Source organism: Antennarius striatus, chromosome 21, assembly GCF_040054535.1.
Source record: "Antennarius striatus isolate MH-2024 chromosome 21, ASM4005453v1, whole genome shotgun sequence".
NCBI classification, from domain to species: Eukaryota; Metazoa; Chordata; class Actinopteri; order Lophiiformes; family Antennariidae; genus Antennarius; species Antennarius striatus.
The window spans coordinates 847,622-866,530 of NC_090796.1; the positions used below are offsets into that span (position 1 = coordinate 847,622).

Genomic DNA, 18,909 nt, shown 5'->3' on the forward strand with positions numbered 1-18,909 from the left:
GCCTTGTCCTGAACGCGTCTGGCCCAACTACTGTTGAGCATCAAATTTTACAGTTCTACAAATCTTACATTAAAAATAATCATAAGTGAACTTTGAAAATTTGAAAAAACAACATACTGGTGCTTCAAGGGTCTGCCTTACAGTCACCAACCAGAGGCTGAGGATATGCAAAGCATTCTTGGAACACATGAATATGTGCAGTCAATTCATGGTGCATGCTCAAAAATCATTGCTAATGCAAAACTAATCCAGGCATTTCACACAAAATAAAACCCAGTGTTGAAACACAACATACTCAGTTTGACATCATATTGAGCTGACAGTGTTAGAATGTGATTTCAAATACATTCAACTGCGTACCTGAATCAGGCTGGAGAAAATTCCGTTAATGTATTGGCTGACTGCAGTGGATTGTTGCCATCAGGATCTGTTTTGGGTGGCCCATTGCAATTTTATAAATCTCACATCTGATTGTCTAAACAGGTTTTAGTCCTCTCAAGATAAGGACTGACCATTTGGACAGTCTTCCAATTTTGGATAGATGGGTAGGACATATCTATCTAGATGTGCCAACTACTCACCCGCGTTGGCCCAAAGAGCCATTCCTTACAAACCCTGAATTTCAATAATCCTTCCTATAAAGGGCTCTGAAATGTCATTGAGATTCGAGGCCTCACTGACAACTCAACCCACGGGTCAAGGGCAAAGTTGAAGGCATTGATACTTACACACTTAGGGGAATAATTAAGTTACAGGACAGCTTGAAGGTCTTAAAAGTATAAGCATAAATACTACACAGTGGTTTCGTTCTTCCAAGGGCCGGTTCGTATGTTTCCTGTGGCGTCTGAACAAAACAGGCCATCTTCCTGAAGGCTCCTGTTTCGGCCGATGGTACCCCGCCGACTGACAGTGGCATGCTGCCGAGGCAGGGTGTTTCTTGGAAAACCCTGTGGTTCTCTATCCACACTAACATTATATTTTTCATCGTCTATTGTTTTTGACATGCAGCTGTAAGAGTCGTGGTCTTGCTGATAATGTAAGCTTAATGGGCTGGGTTTCTCACAGCAGCCTGTAGGAGAAGCGTGATCGGCTGAGCTGTACAAGTGCCACTGGCAGGCATGTACCCCCTGAGGCGGCAGGAGGAGGCTGTGACAAGAAGTAATGCTGTCATTCAGATTGTGCGCTTGACTGTGGCAGGGTGTCATTGAATCTTGCGTGCTCTGACAGGAGGCCTGACGTTGTAAACTGTGGCAGGAGGTCAACTGCTTATCCAAGTGAGGGCTGGGGCAAGGAATCTGGATGTCTAGGTGTGGGCTGGTGGACACCAGTGAACCTTCAAGGTGGTGTGAAGCATGAGGGCTGTCCATGTGGGAGTTGTGAGTTGTTCCATCCATACTAGTGGACGTCATGTGAGAACGGTAGTCCCAAAGGCATGGGCGTGGGCGGTTGAAGGAGTGTGACTTTGCTCTGTTCATAACACAGCTCTGAAGAGGCAGAGGGGGACGAGGAAGCTCGTCAGAAAGCGACTGTGGAAGTTGTGATGGCATTGGCTCATTGTGAGGAGAGATGGGGTTTGGAGTAACAGGACCCACCATGGCCACACAACAGGGACCTGTGTGATTGAGTGTAGGGCTCTGGGAAGTTGGTGTTATTTTGGTGTAAGTACTTTGTATAAGGTGAGGAGAGAGGAGCGGCTGCTTCCCTGAGCATGGGGAGCTCAAGTGACAGTGTGGCTGATGGAGATCCGGACTCTTGTTCTGTCCATCTACATTCCCATCCTCTGTTTTGGTCTTGGACCTGGTCTGGGACTTGGACGGACAACAAGCCCACCAGTGATGCCACACATCGTCACGTTTGGCACAGTGTTGGATGAGAAGAAAAAGTCCAAGAGTGACACAAAAAGCCCCATAAAGACAGCTGAAAATCATATCCAGGAAATGTCCTAGTGATACTGCCAGCGCTGCTGAAGCCCAGGTAGCAAGGAACAGAAACAGAGTGAAGGCCGTGGCCCGGAGCTGAGATTTAAATGAATGTTCATTGGCCAGAACTGATACTCCAGTTGCAAAAGTTGGACAGTCTGCAGTTGACCCAGAAGCACCCCCAGAGTCAGTGTGGCAGTGGTGATTTGCCTCACTGGATAATTGCTGCTGGTCCTCACTCAGAAGTTGCAGTTCATATTTCCTCTCTGGGTGACGTTTTAGCTGAATGTAGGTGCACAAAAAGTACACAAACACAATAAAGACCAGAAGACTCACAGGGGCATAGAAGCCTCCCAGGCTTGGTTCCCATGCCATCCAGCAACTATAAAAGACATAAAGAGACATAAACATCTATATGTTTCATGTAATTATGAGTGAAAACATGATTGAAAAGAAAACATGAGAACTTACTACAAAGCGTCATCTCTGCTGCCGTAGCTTTCCATACCAAACGCTGCTGTAACTCCCACAATAATGAGTGGGACTCCATCACTTACCAGATAAAACCTACACAGAAAAATGATAAAAGTCAGTTTGAATTCCAGACACTGGATCTTGAAGGATAAACGTTGAGGCCGACAGTCAAATTAGTGTCATACAATCAGTGGTTTTAAGAACAGCCACTTGCTGGAGCAGTCTTTAAAACCACAATCCTATTCCCCCACATTATTGACATAGATCAAGAGATGGTAAGATCAGACACAATGCTGTCTGCAAGGATGGAACAGTGTCATGACTTTTGTTAATCTCTAAGTGTATTTTTCAATTTCATTCAGTTTGAGTGGCTTCCTGTATTAAAATCTGCGGTCATTTCAGAGACTTCCTCGCCTACCTGCATTCAATCAAGCTCATCCCCTTCACCTGTGTTTCCTTAGCCACCCGCAACCCATCTCCCAATCAACCTGCACCCTATATATATACTGTATACACCCTACTCAGTGCTCAGTTTCCAGCTTTTATCCTACTTTCCGGTATTCCAGTTACGTGCCTGACTGTATCGAATTTGCCTGATCCTTGGACTCCGTCTATTGCCTGTCCCTCATTGGATTTGTTTGCCTGTTTGGACTATGTACTTGGTTTTTGAATTCTTTAATTATATCCAAAATTAAAATCTGTGCCTACTCTCATACTCGTGCTTTTGAGTTCATCACAACCAACATTGACCCATCTCAGCCAGAGCCATCAACACAAGTTGACATGATCCCACAGCATCTGGTATGTCTCTCTTCCTCTGTTCCTTTGGTTATCATAGTTACTTCCTGCACAGGAACAGGAGCTAGCAGTCCCCTCCATCCAGGCCCTATGCAGTGCTGTCTTAAAATCTGGAGACAGGCCAGGACTGTTCTACACTGTTCCTCCAACCAGATGCAGAGACAGGCAAATAGACACAGTACCCCCGCTGCCAAATACACTGTTGGAAAGAAGGTATGGCTCAGCTCCAAGAACGTTCCCCTCAAGGTGGAATCAAAGAATCTGCCCCCTCGATTCATCAGCCCATTTGGGATTGAGTCCGTTGTCAACCCCAGTGCTGTTTGCCTCAAGTTCCCTGCCTCATTCTGTATTCACACTACCTGTCCCTTTATGACAGGAGTACCTTCAGGTGTGCAAGAGCTAGGTTGCAACTGCAACTGCAATCAAATCAACTCTCACCTCAACTGTAAGAACCCAGATTCAACCTCTACTACTTGCTGGATGGTAGATTCTGTGGCAGTCAGTCTAACCCAAACAACTCTGACCCTTTGTCTCTTGCCTTTTCAGAAAGATTGCTAACTCTCATCTCCTGTGTCTACAGCAGCGCTCAGCCCAGATCCGGCTTGCCCCGGATTTCTGCATCTCTTCTACATCTCTGTTAATTGCCACTTAGTCAGTGGCAATAAACAAATGACTCACTTAAAGAATTATTCAGAAACAGGCGTGGCTTCCCTTGTTTACTCTGACGAGAATGTGAGACACAGCAGAAAAGGTGTTTGCTGTAGATGTGAAGCAAGCAAGAGGAACCATGATGGAAGAAACTGACTTCTTCCAACTGCTGGATTAGCGCTACCAGCATTAGCACCTCATGGCTGCTGCTGACACCACAGGGTAAACATGATGATGATGATGATGGTGAAGGATCATTTCAATTACTTGTGTTTCTGATGATGGCTGATCCCTCAGTACATGAGAAGTCACATGAATTTAGTTCAGTTCTCATGAATAATGTATCCAATCTAAGACCTCATGTGGAAGTGACTCAAATCTGAAGATTGCCCAGCCTCTTGTGCACACGTACATCTGTCGCTTAATTTACCTGAGCACTGTTGGTTTGGTGCGAGTCTGTGCCAGCCCAGTCCTGTCCTGGGTTTGGAGCGGGTCTTTAGTTACGTCTTTACAGAGGTTTCTGGCAGTAAATGTCAGCCACAACATGGTAGACAAAGAAGCATAGTGGAGCACTATCCCAACCTAACACAGATAAAGAGCATGATGAGTTCACCTGGGATACTGTCAGTAAGCATCATAAAGTCATACTTTACTGATGTGACCAGTCACAGGACCTGACTAAAATTATTATCCCGCTATTTGTAGTTTTCATTCCACAGAAGGGATAATTATCAAATATTCCACAGATGACAGATGGTCACCTCCCACAACATGCATTTCAAATGACTTTTGTGCTGTGCTGTTAACTGAATACTTACAATGTTATGTTAGAAAAGTGGAAATGGATTGAATACATGTATGTTCCACAAAATGAACCCATTCCCCATTACATTATGTCCACTAAATCACGATTTACTTTATTATTTTTGCATAATTGCACGGACGAAGTAGATATATTAGCTTATTTAAGAGTACACTAAGAACTCTCCTCTTTGATAGAGTCTACAATTTAAAACAACACAGATTCTACCAGATAAACTGCTACAGGCCTACACTGCTGAGGGTATTTTTCATCTCCCCCGTTAAAGGGAGGGCTTCTGTTATTCCTCTTTCTTTGCACACAATACATTGACCCTTCTCATTCCTGCAAGATCCGCTATTTGTTTGATAGATGGGGAACAAGTATAGAAGACAGGAAATCAAAAGGCCTGGAAATCCCGCCCCCACTTCAGCAACTACAGCACAGTTTGAATGGAAATTCAATCTGGCCTCTCTCTCTCTGTCTCTCTTTTCCTTGCCCTGTCTCTATCCCCATTCTAGTCCCTCTCCCACCCAACTGGTCAAGGCGGTTGACCGCCCTCCAGAGTCTAGGTCCTGCCCGGAGTTTCTTCCTCAATGAGGGAGTTTTTTACCGCCGCTGTCTCTTATGCTCTGGAGGGTTTTGTTGGATTTCTGTCTGTTAAAGTGCTTTGAAATGTCTGACGATGTGAGTAAGGGCTTTACAAATAAAGATTGATTTATTGATTGATTGACTGATTGATTGAATGATATGTTGATTATATTTAATTCTTCATCCACTTCTGGCTAGAATGCAACTACTGGTCAATGTAGGACTAAGTTTTAGTTTTGTCTGACTGAGTGATGCATGTTGGTTCTGCATAGCCGTATCATGGACAAGATTTTTACAGTACACATTTACAATGGAATGTAAACATATAATTATGATATTTATGCACGTGTTGTATGTTTCCTCTGGTTTAGTCCACTGGAGTTTATAGACACTGCACTGTACTGTTTGAGACAGAACATATTTACACACGACAAACTCAATGACAAAAAAGGAACATTAGAAAACAACCACTATGTAGTATTGTGTTGAGAGAATAAGAAAAAAAGAACTTACAATTTGACATACAAAAGGTAAGTTGATCTGATTGATCCCCCCCGCAAAAACTCCAAACGTCAGCCCCGTGTGGAATAAGAAGTTCATGAGTGTGTGCCAGCCATTCCTGCTGATGCGAATAACACTGCAAAACAATAAAAATAGAATTACATGTAGCAAACACTCATATATCCACTGCTCTGGCCTATATGTGAGTAATGTATTTGTAAGTGTCAAATGTCCAACTTCCCTGAGGTAATCCCCTGAGGGATTAAATAGGAAAGTTCTTCTACTTATCCTTCAACATGAGGAAACATTTGAAGGGTAAGTAGAAGAACTACTAACATCAGATTGTACGCAGAAATTATTTCAGACACTGAAGAAATTCCCAGTCACAACAAACACATTGATGCAAATAAAATTATGTCAAGATAAACACCTATAATATAAACTTTTTCTTATTTTCAGTTTTTTGTTGTATTCTATGTAAAATTTGACCAGTGCAGTGACTATTGCTTGAACATGAATAGATGAAATGGAGGTATCATAGGTTATGTTCAAGCTCAAGTGTTTTGTTGAATTTACGGCATTAACAAATCTATTGACTGACTGAATATGAGCAAATTCACTGATGCATGACTGAGGTGGAGGAAGCGGAGGGCCGTCAGATGGGACACCAGTGTGTGACATTATAGTTATTTTTTTAAACACTATAATTAAAGGAAGGAAAAGATTAGTAAACCATCAATATGTTAGAAGTAGAATTGCAAAACCATACCGTATGCAGACAAAAACACATATCAAGCAAAATATCCAGAAACAAGGGACTCAGTGGTTTAAAATTGAGAATATTCATTATGGAGACCGGTTTTGGTCCAGTTTTAGTGTTTTGGTCATTATACATTGGACATTGTAAGGTGTGAAGAGTGGGTGTTGTAGGCAGCAGACATCAAGTGACTGGTGCCAGAGTGCCCAAAGGGTCACACACTGATCTGTGTGGACAGCAAACCTCGTCTGGTTAGAGACTGCTGCTTCAGTCCCATCTTGAACTTTGAATGATCTGAGTCAATGCACCAAAGCAGACCTGAAGCTCTTTCCATTGGAAGATCATCTCTGTACAGGTTCAGCTCCTTTAAATCCTCAGCCCGTTGCTCTTCTGCAATTGTCTGCAACGCTGCCCAACTATTGCTGATCCACTTGTCCAAAATGAAACCACTTCTTTTACAAAGAGCAGTTAACCCCTACTCATCTCCATCTCTGAGCCCGATCTCATCAAGCAGTCATCCACATAAAAGTTTTGCTTAACAGCTTGTATAGTTTCAGCAGAAAAGTCACTGCTGTTGTCATCCGCTGTGCATAACTAGTGCAGCTTGGTGATGAAACTGCTCCAAACAAATCCACTGATTTATCCCTTAGCTATCCCCTGGAAGTCACCTTCTGGCCACCAAAGAAAGCCAAGAAAGTCCCTGTCCTGTTCTTAAACTTTCACCTGATGGAACAGAGCCTGTATTTCTCCCATGATTACCACAGGCTCCTGCCTGAACCACGTGAGAACTCAAAGCAAAGAACTGGTGAGATTAGGACCTTGGAGTAGTTTGCCATTCTGTGGCACTCCATTTAAACTAGCTCCACAATCAAACACCCTTCTCTGGGATGATACACACTGCGGTGTGGAATGTATGACACTTTTCCCCTTCTGCAAAGCAACTACTCCTCGGGTACCTGATCTGCATAACCTTCTGGTGAAAGATTGAGTTATTCACAAATCTTCTCCTCAATCCAAGTTTCCTTGGCTTGGCCACTGCAAAGTTGTTTGGCAGAATCACATCAGGTTTCTTCAACGGCAATTTCAAGCAGTATCCTATTCACTACAACAGAAGGAAGTTCCATCCTTCCTGTCATTTCCATTTAAAGGACCATTAATAACCCATATCAACACTGCTCTTATAGCGTATGGGTCATCTCCACATCTACGGATAATTTCCAATGATTCCAATAACTTGGGAGCATTGATTCCTATTAACATATCAACATTAGTCTTAATGCTGGGAATGTGAAACTTTGACAAATACGACCACCTTTTCAGATCTGCAGCAGTGGTGATGTGGCCTGTAATGACTGGCATCTGCTTCTGTGTGAGGACCACTGGTAAGGAATGGTACTTCCAGCAACCCCCATCCCTGATAAGGAGTATGATGGAACAACCTTTTCTTGTCCCATTCCTTTTCCTGCAATGTTTAACCTCTGCATTAGGTCCTGTGGCTGTGGAACCAGGGTCCAACAAGGCTGAAGTCAGGATTTCCTGCCTCTTGGTGGACTTGACCTGCATCAGAATAATTGGAGAGTTGCAGCAATCGTTTGCGGCCCCTGTGCGACCACATGTCTGAAGACCTGCTGAGTTAGATGGATTGTCTTCTGTGCTTCTTTGCGGTTAAATTGATGACACTTCTTCAAGACATGAGCATGTGAACAGCAGTGACAGCACAAGCTTCCCTGTTTCTTCTCGAATTTTGTCCTTGTTTTCTCCTCACAGGAATCCATTGGTGTTACAGCAGTAACAAACTACTTCCTTTTCCTCTGTTCTCTAACTGTAGATTAATGTTTCTGGTGGGATTTCAACCAGCCGTCCTTTGTAGTACATCCTGAATGGCTCCAAAGATTAGATCTGACAGAATTCTCACATGCTTCTCCAAATATTCAACTATGTTGCTGAGGTGAGCCTTACTTTTAGATCTTTCCATAATGTCTTGAGCCCTATTTTGCCATTTCTCTTAGTTTATAAGGCAACTTTGAAATAAGCATTCTCATATTGCCAGTTCCTGCATGTAATGAAGCTCTTCCATCACATTACAACATCCACACAAGAATAAAGCATAAGATTATAAAGCCTTGACACCCTCAGACTTTATGGTTGGCAAAGCTCAAGCCTTCTGAATATATGCAGTTTAAATGTTAAACTCATGTCTGAAGTGGTCTTGAAGCAGACCCTTTACCACGATGTGACCGCATTCAGGAGACATGTGCCGGCAGCTGCACCAATTCCTTTGGCTGTCCTCTTCTAAACTGTTCCAGATAGTAGAAGCAATCAACTTTGCCAGCTTTTCCTCAACCCCTTGTTGAAATGCTTTAATAAAAGTTCTGCACTGAAATGGATCTCCATCAAATATGGGAATGTCTCGTGTTGGCAGAGACATTAAGCGATGTTAGTGAACAAAGGCAGCTGTCATTTCATGTTGCTTGTGCATGATGGTGACAATATCTCCAGTTGGATTTTGATCCTGTTGTGGGTAAGTTGCATATTGCTGATTATGTTTCTTTTCCAAAGCAGTTGTTGTTCCAGGTTGTAATACATGTGCTTGTTCCACCTGCTTTTGATAACGTAGATCAGCATTTTTTTTAACCAATCCTCTTGTGTTCTTTTCCAAGCAGCTGAGTCATTTCTTTGCCGTAGGGTTAAGATTTGATTTTCATCTCATTCCAATGTCCTCTTGGCTATTTAAAATGAGAGTTCCTGCCATCCAGATGGACCTGAAACAAACCGTGTCCATCTGAAGCCCGCAAAACTTCCAACTTAGCAGTAGAGGCAGCTAGCTCACTTCACTGTTGAAGGTGTTCCTTTTCCCTCCATATTGCCTGTTCCTGTTTCTCCAATGCATGAAACTCCTTCAAGGCTGTCATGCGGGCCACAAGTGCAGCTCTTTCATTTTTCTTGACTTACTAGCTATATTCAGCTTAGCTTTTCTACCAGTTTGCAATCTGTCCAACTTGTCAGTGAGTGCCTTAGAGGAAAGTTTGACCACTCATTTGCCAGGTGTTTCACTACGGCTTGCACCAAATGCCATGTCCGCGTCCACAACACGCTCGTCCATGTTCAAATCCCAAACGACAACAGATTTCATCAAGCAGATCAAAGCAGTCAAATGTTATTCCTTTTCTGCAACCAATGCATTGGACTTGAGTGATTGACGCATTGATGCACTTCCTTAATCAAAAATCTGAGACGCCAACCTTTTGCTTGAATGTTCTGTTTATTTTCCATTCAACCCATCTAATAGTAAACATTGAACATCACAATATTCGGCGTTCAGCGTTCCATGATCAATGATCAAAAACTGTTGATTCTTCCGGGTGGAAACCCGACCCAGCCTACAACTGGTTCCTGTTGATACCTGGTGGCCACTTATCCCCAGGAGACCCAAAGCATCATTTGGCTCCGACAGGATCCATGGTCTGTTCTTACCATTTACTCAATAGTTCTTCATTTGAGATATTTAGCCAAATTCAGGATTCACTGTAGAATTTTTGTGTGGAAGACAGATAGCTTGGTAAGGTATTTAACAACCCTTAATAACAAAACCCAAGCCCTTAGTATTTTCATAAGCTGACACTACGAAAGCCATTAAAGGCCTTCTCAGAGCCAATAGAACTGATCTAGAGCTGCCTCTGCCATTCTGTGCATTGCTCATTTTATTACGGAGTGCAAATATTTGCTCTATGCATCCTCTATCTTCTCCATTGCAAAGCTGTTTGTGGCCTGCACTGTTGGATAATGATTTCTCCTAGTATCTTACTAGGAATTGATACAAGTGTAATTCATCGCCAGTTACTAGTCTGTCAGGGAGCATTTTTTCAGGATATTAACAATTATTCTTTTGTCCAGTCATCTTTTGTCCAGATCAGGTCAAAGAGTGGTTGTAGAGATTCAGCTGAAAGTACAGGGTGCATCTTGAACAGCTAAGCATTTAGGTTGTCTTGGCCAGGGGCTTTTCTATTCTTTAAAGTCTTGATAGCTCCTATTTTTTCACCTCTGGTTGGTGGGTGGGTACAAATATCTAGAACAACTTCCTGCTTCCTGTATGTTAGCTTCTAGTCTTCTTGGTGGTCTGTTTAAAATTCCACTGCTTGTTCTCCTTTTCTTTTTTTTTGTCTTGTCTACATGTATTCTCATAGTTTAACCCCATAGAAGGGGGTCAACCTTTTATGAGATCAATGCTAATTTTAGTATTGCAGTAAAATCTTTTATATATTTTAATGCTTGCATGTGACCATCATCAGTCCTCTCTGGGAACTAAATTGTCAGTCTTTATTAGAATTTCTTATTGTGAGCCAGAGAGGGGGGTGCTGCACCTCTGTGAGCTAAGGGGGGAGCAAAAGGAGACAGGGAGAGAAAACACAAACAAAGGTAGTGGATAGACGGGCAGTGGTGTTGGAGTGAAAAAGGTTTAGACTGTTTTATCCTATCTTAGAACTGATATCTCAACACCAACGTTACAAAACACCAGATTAGTGGAGGTCCTGACAGTATAGAATAGACCACCAGAGGAGACCAGTGTAGGAGGAAGATAGAGGGCATCAGATTGTGATGACTGAGGTGAGACTCATCACATTCTGACGGGACCCACTGGCTCTCAATAACTGGACTCGACAGGAGCTGGTAAGCCCTGACCCAACATGCACGTGTGATGAAACCAACACCCAGATAGGCTACCAGAACTCAATAGGGCCTTGGTGGTGGAATGAGGAGGTACAGGAGTGTATACAGAGAAAGAGGTTAGCTAAGAAGAAGTGGGACACTGAGAGGACTGAGGAGAGTAGACAGGAGTACAGGGAGATGCAGCGTAAGGTGAAGGTAGAGGTAGCAAAGGCCAAACAAGAAGCTTATGATGACTTGTATGCTAGGTTGGACAGTAAGGAGGGAGAGACTGATCTATACCGGTTGGCAAGACAGAGAGACAGAGATGGGAAGGACGTGCAGCAGGTTAGGGTGATTAAGGATAGGGATGGAAGTCTATTGACAGGTGCCAGTAGTGTGATGGAAGATGGAAAGAGTACTTTGAAGAGTTGATGAACGTGGAAAATGAGAGAGAACAAAGACTAGAAGAGGTGACTGTTGTGGACCAGGATGTAGCAAAGATTAGTCAGGATGAAGTGAGGAGGGCATTGAAGAGGATGAAGAGTGGAAAGGCAGTCGGTCCTGATGATATACCTGTAGAGGTTTGGAAGTGTCTAGGAGAGGTGGAGTAGAGTTTCTGACTGGGTTGTTCAACAGGATCTTAGATAGTGAGAAGATGCCTGAGGAATGGAGGAGAAGTGTGCTGGTGCCCATTTTTAAGAACAAGGGAGATGTGCACAGTTGTGGCAACTACAGAGGAATAAAGCTGATGAGCCATACAATGAAGTTATGGGAGAGAGTAGTGGAAGCTAGACTAAGGGCAGAAGTGAACATTCGTGAGCAGCAGTATGGTTTCATGCCAAAAAAGAGTACTACAGATGCAGTATTTGCTTTGAGGATGTTGATAGAGAAGTCCAGAGAAGGCCAGAGGGAGCTGCATTGTGTTTTTGTAGATCTGGAGAAAGCTGATGACAGGGTGTCCAGAGAGGAACTGTGGTATTGTATGAGGAAGTCTGGAGTGGCAGAGAAGTATGTTAGAGCAGTGCAGGACATGTATGAGGACTGTAAGACAGTGGTGAGGTGTGTGTAGGTGTGACAGAGGAGTTCAAGGTGGAGGTGGGACTGCATCAGGGATCAGCTCTGAGCCCCTTCTTGTTGCTATGGTGATGGACAGGCTGACAGACCAGGTTAGACAGGAATCTCCATGGACTATGATGTTTGCAGATGACATTGTGATCTGCAGTGAGAGCAGGGAACAGGTGGAGGAGAAGCTAGAGAGGTGGAGGTTTGTCCTGGAAAGGAGAGGAATGAAGGTTAGCCGCAGTAAGACAGAGTACATGTGTGTGAATGAGAGGGACCCAAGTGGAAGAGTGAGGTTACAGGGAGAAGAGATCAAGAAGGTGGAGGATTTGAAGTACTTAAAGTACTTAGGCTCAACAGTCCAGAGCAATGGAGAGTGTGGAAAAGAGGTGAAGAAGCGTGTCCAGGCAGGATGGAACGGGTGGAGGAAAGTGTCAGGTGTGATGTGTGATAGAAGAGTTTCAGCTGAAATGAAAGGAAAGGTGTACAAAACTGTGGTGAGACCAGCGATGTTGTTTGGTCTAGAGACAGTGTCCCTGAGGAAAAGACAGGAGACAGAGCTGGAGGTAGCAGAGATGAAGATGCTGAGGTTCTCTCTGGGAGTGACCAGGATGGATAGGATCAGGAATGAGTACATCAGAGGGACAGCACATGTTAGAGGTTCTGGAGATAAAGTCAGAGAGGCCAGACTGAGATGGTTTGGACATGTCCAGAGGAGAGATAGTGAATATATTGGTAGAAGGATGCTGAGTTCTGAACTGCCAGGCAGGAGGCCTAGAGGAAGACCAAAGAGGAGGTTTATGGATGTAGTGAAAGAGGACATGAAGGTAGTTGGTGTGAGAGAAGAGGATGCAGAAGACAGGGTTAGATGGAGGACACTGATTGGCTGTGGAGACCCCTGAAGGGAAAAGCCCAAAGGAAAAGAAGAAGAAGTATCTTCTTCTTTGTAGATCATACTCCTTCAATTACCTGTTACTTTCCACTCTTTCCTTCTATTGTGATGGGTTCCCAGGCGTGCTTCACTTGCCTCCTGGTAGGCAGTCTTTACCTTTTCTCATTAGTTGCTGATTTCATCTGTATCAAGATGTGTGTGGTCTTCCTTCTGTTAACCTTATATCAATAATAACCTTTTCCAAGTCCCATTAATCGCTCGATGGTCAATCTGGTTTCTGTTTCTCCCATTTTGTGAATACCATGGCAAGTCTTCCATAATAATCAGATCTTGCTTTGGTGTACTCTCCAGTTCTGCCTGTTTCAGGTCGTAAAATTATAAAATTAGGTCATAAATGGAATTTCTTATGCAGCACTCCCTCGTTACTCACGGTAAATGTGTTCTAAGAATCACACGCAAAAATGAAATTCTGCGATATAGCAACAATTTACTTTATTATTTACTGTAATTTAGACGTTTATGAACCCTCCCCATACTCATATTAAACCACCGTATATCTCTATTACCTTTTCCCACACTCTGATAGACTGTTTAAAGCACTTTTGTATTAAAGAATAGTGTTTCTTACCACAACTTATTTTAGACATGGATGGAGAAGAGTATATTTGACAAATAAATAATTTGACCTGAAAGTTAAAAAAAATACAACTGCATCAGTCTTGTGCTAATAATGGTACTTGTATCATCCTATTATTGTGTGGGTGAATGTGTGAACGGTTCACCTCCATGTAAGCAAATTAATGGTGTAAATGCCACCACCATAGGACTGTGTAAATGGGTAAATGCTGTGAGTGAGAGTGAACCCTTTCTGATTTGACCCACAGACTTTGACAAAACAATAAATGCTGCTGAGTTAAATTGTGCAGTTTAAAATATAATGATCTGCAACTGAAAACTACAAACTCCTTCAATTTAAACAACAACATTTAAGTAATATGTGACTACAGCTGTCACAAACTGTTACAATCTTATTTTACCTGTGGTGGACAACATAGGTGATGATGGAGACAAGCAGACAGAGGAGCATGACGGCTGTGCAGGCGTACACCACCGGATGTAAATATTCCCCAGGGTACGGTGGGAAGGACAGCACTCTCTTTAAATCCTGCACAACGACAGAGCAGTTAAAATACAATTTTAACATCCACTAAATGGATCATAGCAAACATACAGTAAAGTAAGTAAAGAGTCTTACTTGTAATCTTCTAATTTTACCCCTTTAAAGCTAAATGGATCTTATTTGATGGATGTGGTCATTCAGGATTTTGATACTTCTACATCATAAATTTGACATTTTTTTACTGAAAAACCTGATGTATACAATCAGACACACACTTCTGTATTTTCCATGAGAAATTCTGGATTTAGCCATAATTATAAAAATTAAAGCTCACATATCTAAAAAATATGTGTATTTTTTTTGGACAGATTAGTCAGAAAGCTCCATTAAACCTTATTTTCCAAAGATTCTATTTTTCTGGGAATTATTTCCTGGTTCAGGCTTTAAAGAGATTTAAAGACAAACATGAGACTGATCATTTCCTAACGTGTCTTGGTGGAACAGTTTTAGCCCTTTTCTGTGACTGTAAAAGAAGCTGACAATCCCTTTTGTCCAATGGAAATCACTGCACATGCATCCGTATTGTTCAGCTGAGGTATGGAGGCAGGAGTGTGGAGGAGTGTTATGGACTCAGTGATGTGCATCTCCTGAACAGATCTGGCATTCTCTCTGTGTTAAAAGGCAAAGTGTCCCTTTAGGAAGCAGTTAGGACTCGTCCTTTCTCCGGTGAGCAGAACACACTCCTGCATGTGCATAATTCAAGATGAAGATTCCTGTGGAGCCAGGAGTCGTGAGCTAACCCCGCTACATCCTTACGACGGCATCAACTTGTGTTCCTTTGTTTTATATTTTAGAGACACAGTGATGTCTTCCCCCCCATCAGCTCTCTCTAACTCGGGGACAGCAGGCGCTCTCATCACGGTCCGCTGAACAACACATCCATTAGACTAAGCATGACTGATTAAATCCTTTGCAGATCCCATAAATGGAAAAAATACAGTGTACATGCATATCCATGCTCACACTACATTCATCGCAGATGACCAACAATGTGTTGTGTCCAAAAAGGATTTCATAATGAGGCTCCTTTCGTTTTACAATTTAGAGCATCGGGGTTTGTGATTCAAGTGACAAATGCAAAGTCATATTTTTATTAACCATATTTGACTGGTCAAAGGCTACAAGCATTCAGCTCTGGTATTTTTTCCCACCCTTGGCTTTTATGCCTACTGTTCACACGTCTGTGAGAGTCACAAGCTAAATGAAGCTGAATGCAGCCACAGGATGTCAGAAACATCGCTTTTCATACTCCTATAGGTACTTTAACTCCTATAGGTACTCCTTTAAACTGTACTTTAACCATAATGATTAGATGAAAGCGAACATCTAATCATTAACTTTCAGAAAAAGCAAATATGAATTATTAGACTTAATGGCTGACACGGAAATTGAAGTAAATACTAACATTACTGTTCACACTGCGTCTGATCCTAAGGTGAAAACGTAGGGTGTTAAATCTGCATAACGTCTGGATTTAGGGGTGCAGCTGTAGTGCCCAGATGTCCATGTCTTATAATAAATTTGGGGATTATGACATCAGGGAAACATAATTTTCTACCTTTATCCTTTGTGATGGCAGCGGTAAGGCAGACAATCCTGATTGTGTTACAGCTTCTGTTTGGTGATGACAAGCGAAGTTTTACAAAACTTGATGGTCGAATGAAAATGTTTGTTGGAGTTTGGTAGTCCTATATAACCCATAGATATATTCCAAGCAGCTTGTCAGCAGCAGTACACAGACCCTACCTGTCAATCTTATGTTTATTCTCTCATTTTTAATCTTTTTATCAAACATGACCTTCAAACAGTAGCTTAACCCACTCTTGACTTTGCTTTTAAATAAAAAGAATTACAGTGAGTGGAACAGGAGGTAACTGAGATTTATTACACTTACTGAGACTTATTCAGCTTTACCTGGAACAATGGACGCACTAAGGAAACTGATCATGTTGAGATCCAATCAGTGATATGATGCAGAGAAGACGCATTGCTTTATACTTCAATGTGAAGCGTCTTGACACACTTAACTGTTCATTTACCTGTACTTCAGCAGTAGCAGTGTGTTGTACACACTGATTATGTGTGCAGTGGTTGGTGTCATCACACAAAGAGAAAGAACATGAAGATAATAATAAAGGCTGCTTGGAAAATGGGGAGGTTAAACGGCTCCATTCAACAGCTGACCCCTACTGACCATTACACACCCTGAGGCTCCAGGGGATCAGTTTGTCATAAGTTTGGTGGAAAAGACACACAATTTCACTACATTGAGAAAGACATAAAAAAAGATCCTGTGTGAAGTCATGCTAAACAACTCTGTGAAGCTGCTTTTACTTTTTAAATGCTAGAGTCCAGAGGTAATGTCTCTAGACACAAAGTCCTGGTGGGTCAAGGATGATGGGAGTCCATTAGTTTAGCAGCATTGGAAAAATTCCATTTTAATCAGATGGGTGTTCAAAATAAAAATTCAAGGGATTGTATAGGTCATTTGATTTTTGATGGCGGGGGCATCAATCCAAATTTTCATCCAACATTGGAGATATTTCAATCAGCACATCACATGCTGTTCATGGAAGATCAGGAATTCTGACCTGTATGTAGTTTTTTTTGCCCTCAGAGGAAAATAGTTCTTTATGAATTTGAAATATACAGATGAAATTTGACTGACCAACCGACTGATTGATTTGTCGTCCATTGATTCATTGAATGCATGTGTAAAATGCTACTGAATTCCAGTGAATAGACTGTACCATGCAGACTGATGAACTAGTGCAGTCTAAGTGCCCTAAAGGTCAAATCAAATAGACGTGATGGCTTTGCCTCGTCTTCTGGCCTGTATCTCGGTGCCCTGAGTTACTGTGATCCACCCTGACAGTGAGCTCCACTGAGAGCTTTGCTTTACAGAACAACTGTCCATTTCCCTCCATGTCAGAGACCTTTTGTAGTTTTTCCACTACTTTTGGATGAAAACATGGAAAAAATGGGGGCCAGCAGCCTCTGGAAACAAGATAAAATGACCCACATTCTAATGTAATACGTTTACGATGAAGCAAAACAAACGAACCAAATATAAGGTCTCATATTTACTTCTATAACTTGTCGCTTGAGTAAATGACTGAATCTTTAGCTGTCCAGGAAGTCCTGGTGTTATAATAAGTTGGTGTGAGTCTCACCATGAGTCTGAGTGGAGGTCCCTTCAGGTGTGAAGCTCTGATGTGTCCCTCTGCCCCCCACTGATGGGGCTTGTTCCTCCAACACAGCAGCGGTGCCTCGGATCACTGGAGGACACCCAGCAGCTCCATCATCGTTCCCCGACCCGACGGCGTCCAGCCGAGGCCCCCCGCTCCCGGCTCCATCACCATGGCCGCCCTACAAGAACCAAACAGGAGCTGAAGCAGGAGCTGAAGCAGGAGCTGAAGCAGGAGCTGAAGCAGGAGCTGAAGCAGGAGCTGAAGCAGGAGCTGAAGCAGGAGCTGAAGCAGGAGCTGAAGCAGTCATCGTCCCCGAGCTTCACGTCTTTGTCCGGCCGTGGATGATCCACGGGTGGGCGGCCACGGGAGGAGGAGGAGGAGGCGTCACGTTCCGGATCGAGCAGTAACGGATTCAACTGGAGACGGTTGAATCCGTTAGGGACGATGACGTCACGTTGTGTGCGCGCTATAAAATAATCCTTTCTGTTTTTCGTAGGATGAGGTAACGAGGCTATTTATAGGACGTGACCGTGAGTGTGCGTTGTGGGGTGATCAATACATCATGTGGGGTTGTGTGGTCACTGCTTCAAACATTACGTGATACACATATATGGTATAAATGACAGCCAATTAAACTACAATCAAAAGAAAAACGTCCGGTTACCGTTCGTGACGCAGAACAGCGACAATCCGGTCAGCGGAGTTGCGTCTTGCGCTCCGCGCGTTACGCAGGGATCCGGATGGATGAGGAGGACGAGGCGCAGCAGACCGGAGGGCGGGAGGATCTGGCTCCACGGCGGAAATGTGAGACGTAACAGTGGACACGGGGAGTCTGCTCTCATCGTGTCGATCCGAGGGAGGAGGAGCGAGACGAGCCGCATCCCAGGACGAGGGGAGAACATCCCTCTGATGGGCCCACTCTCTGGTTAAGGACAATGCGTTCAGTCACATCCACTACGTTCTTGGGCTACATGTTGTGTGACATTAAAATGTTACATCCAACATGAACAAGCCCCCCCAATAATCCTTTCCTCTGGATGGAAACAGGAGCGACCGACTGGTGTTGGGAGGGAACGCTCAAAGCTTACAGAAGATTTAACAAAAGGACTGATCACAATTATTTGCAGAACTTGGGTAAATGATTAGGTGTTTACCAATCTGTGCACATTTAGTAATGCTCACCTGTATTACTGTGGTATTTCAGTTCTTCAAAGTATAATAGAGCAGTAGAGATTAAGTTTAACAGGCCTAATAGAAAAAATACTGAGAATATGAGTGAAGTTACAGGATATAAGATGAATTAACTTAAAAGATAGAGGATCTGAAAATAGAATATTTTAAATATAAATAGGATTAAATAGGACTGAGCCAAATACAGGGTCCTAATTCAAAGGATGGCAGCTCAGACCCATTGGTCTGTGGTCTTTGCCGTGTCTCTTAAATAATTACAGCT

General features: G+C 42.9%; 1 protein-coding gene across 1 annotated transcript; it reads right to left on the reverse strand.

The window, feature by feature from the left end:
* Positions 1-314: 314 nt before the first annotated feature.
* Positions 315-18,212, reverse strand: adgra1a (adhesion G protein-coupled receptor A1a). The gene is made up of 7 exons (XM_068305915.1): positions 18,121-18,212; positions 17,439-17,634; positions 14,123-14,250; positions 5,743-5,866; positions 4,270-4,421; positions 2,391-2,486; positions 315-2,301 (listed from the first exon to the last, which is right to left on the reverse strand). Exons 2-7 carry the CDS (start codon positions 17,439-17,441, stop codon positions 792-794), a joined length of 2,013 nt encoding a protein of 670 aa, XP_068162016.1. The 5' UTR covers positions 17,442-17,634; positions 18,121-18,212; the 3' UTR covers positions 315-791.
* Positions 18,213-18,909: the final 697 nt, after the last annotated feature.

What these genes read in the sequence shown, in the direction of transcription:
- adgra1a (XM_068305915.1), bottom strand. An exon ending in ACCAAACCAACAGTGCTCAG is followed by an intron (nt 2,487 to 4,269) that starts GTAAATTAAGCG and finishes TTTTCTGTGTAG; the next exon opens with GTTTTATCTGGTAAGTGATG. An exon ending in AGCAGAGATGACGCTTTGTA is followed by an intron (nt 2,302 to 2,390) that starts GTAAGTTCTCAT and finishes TGTCTTTTATAG; the next exon opens with TTGCTGGATGGCATGGGAAC.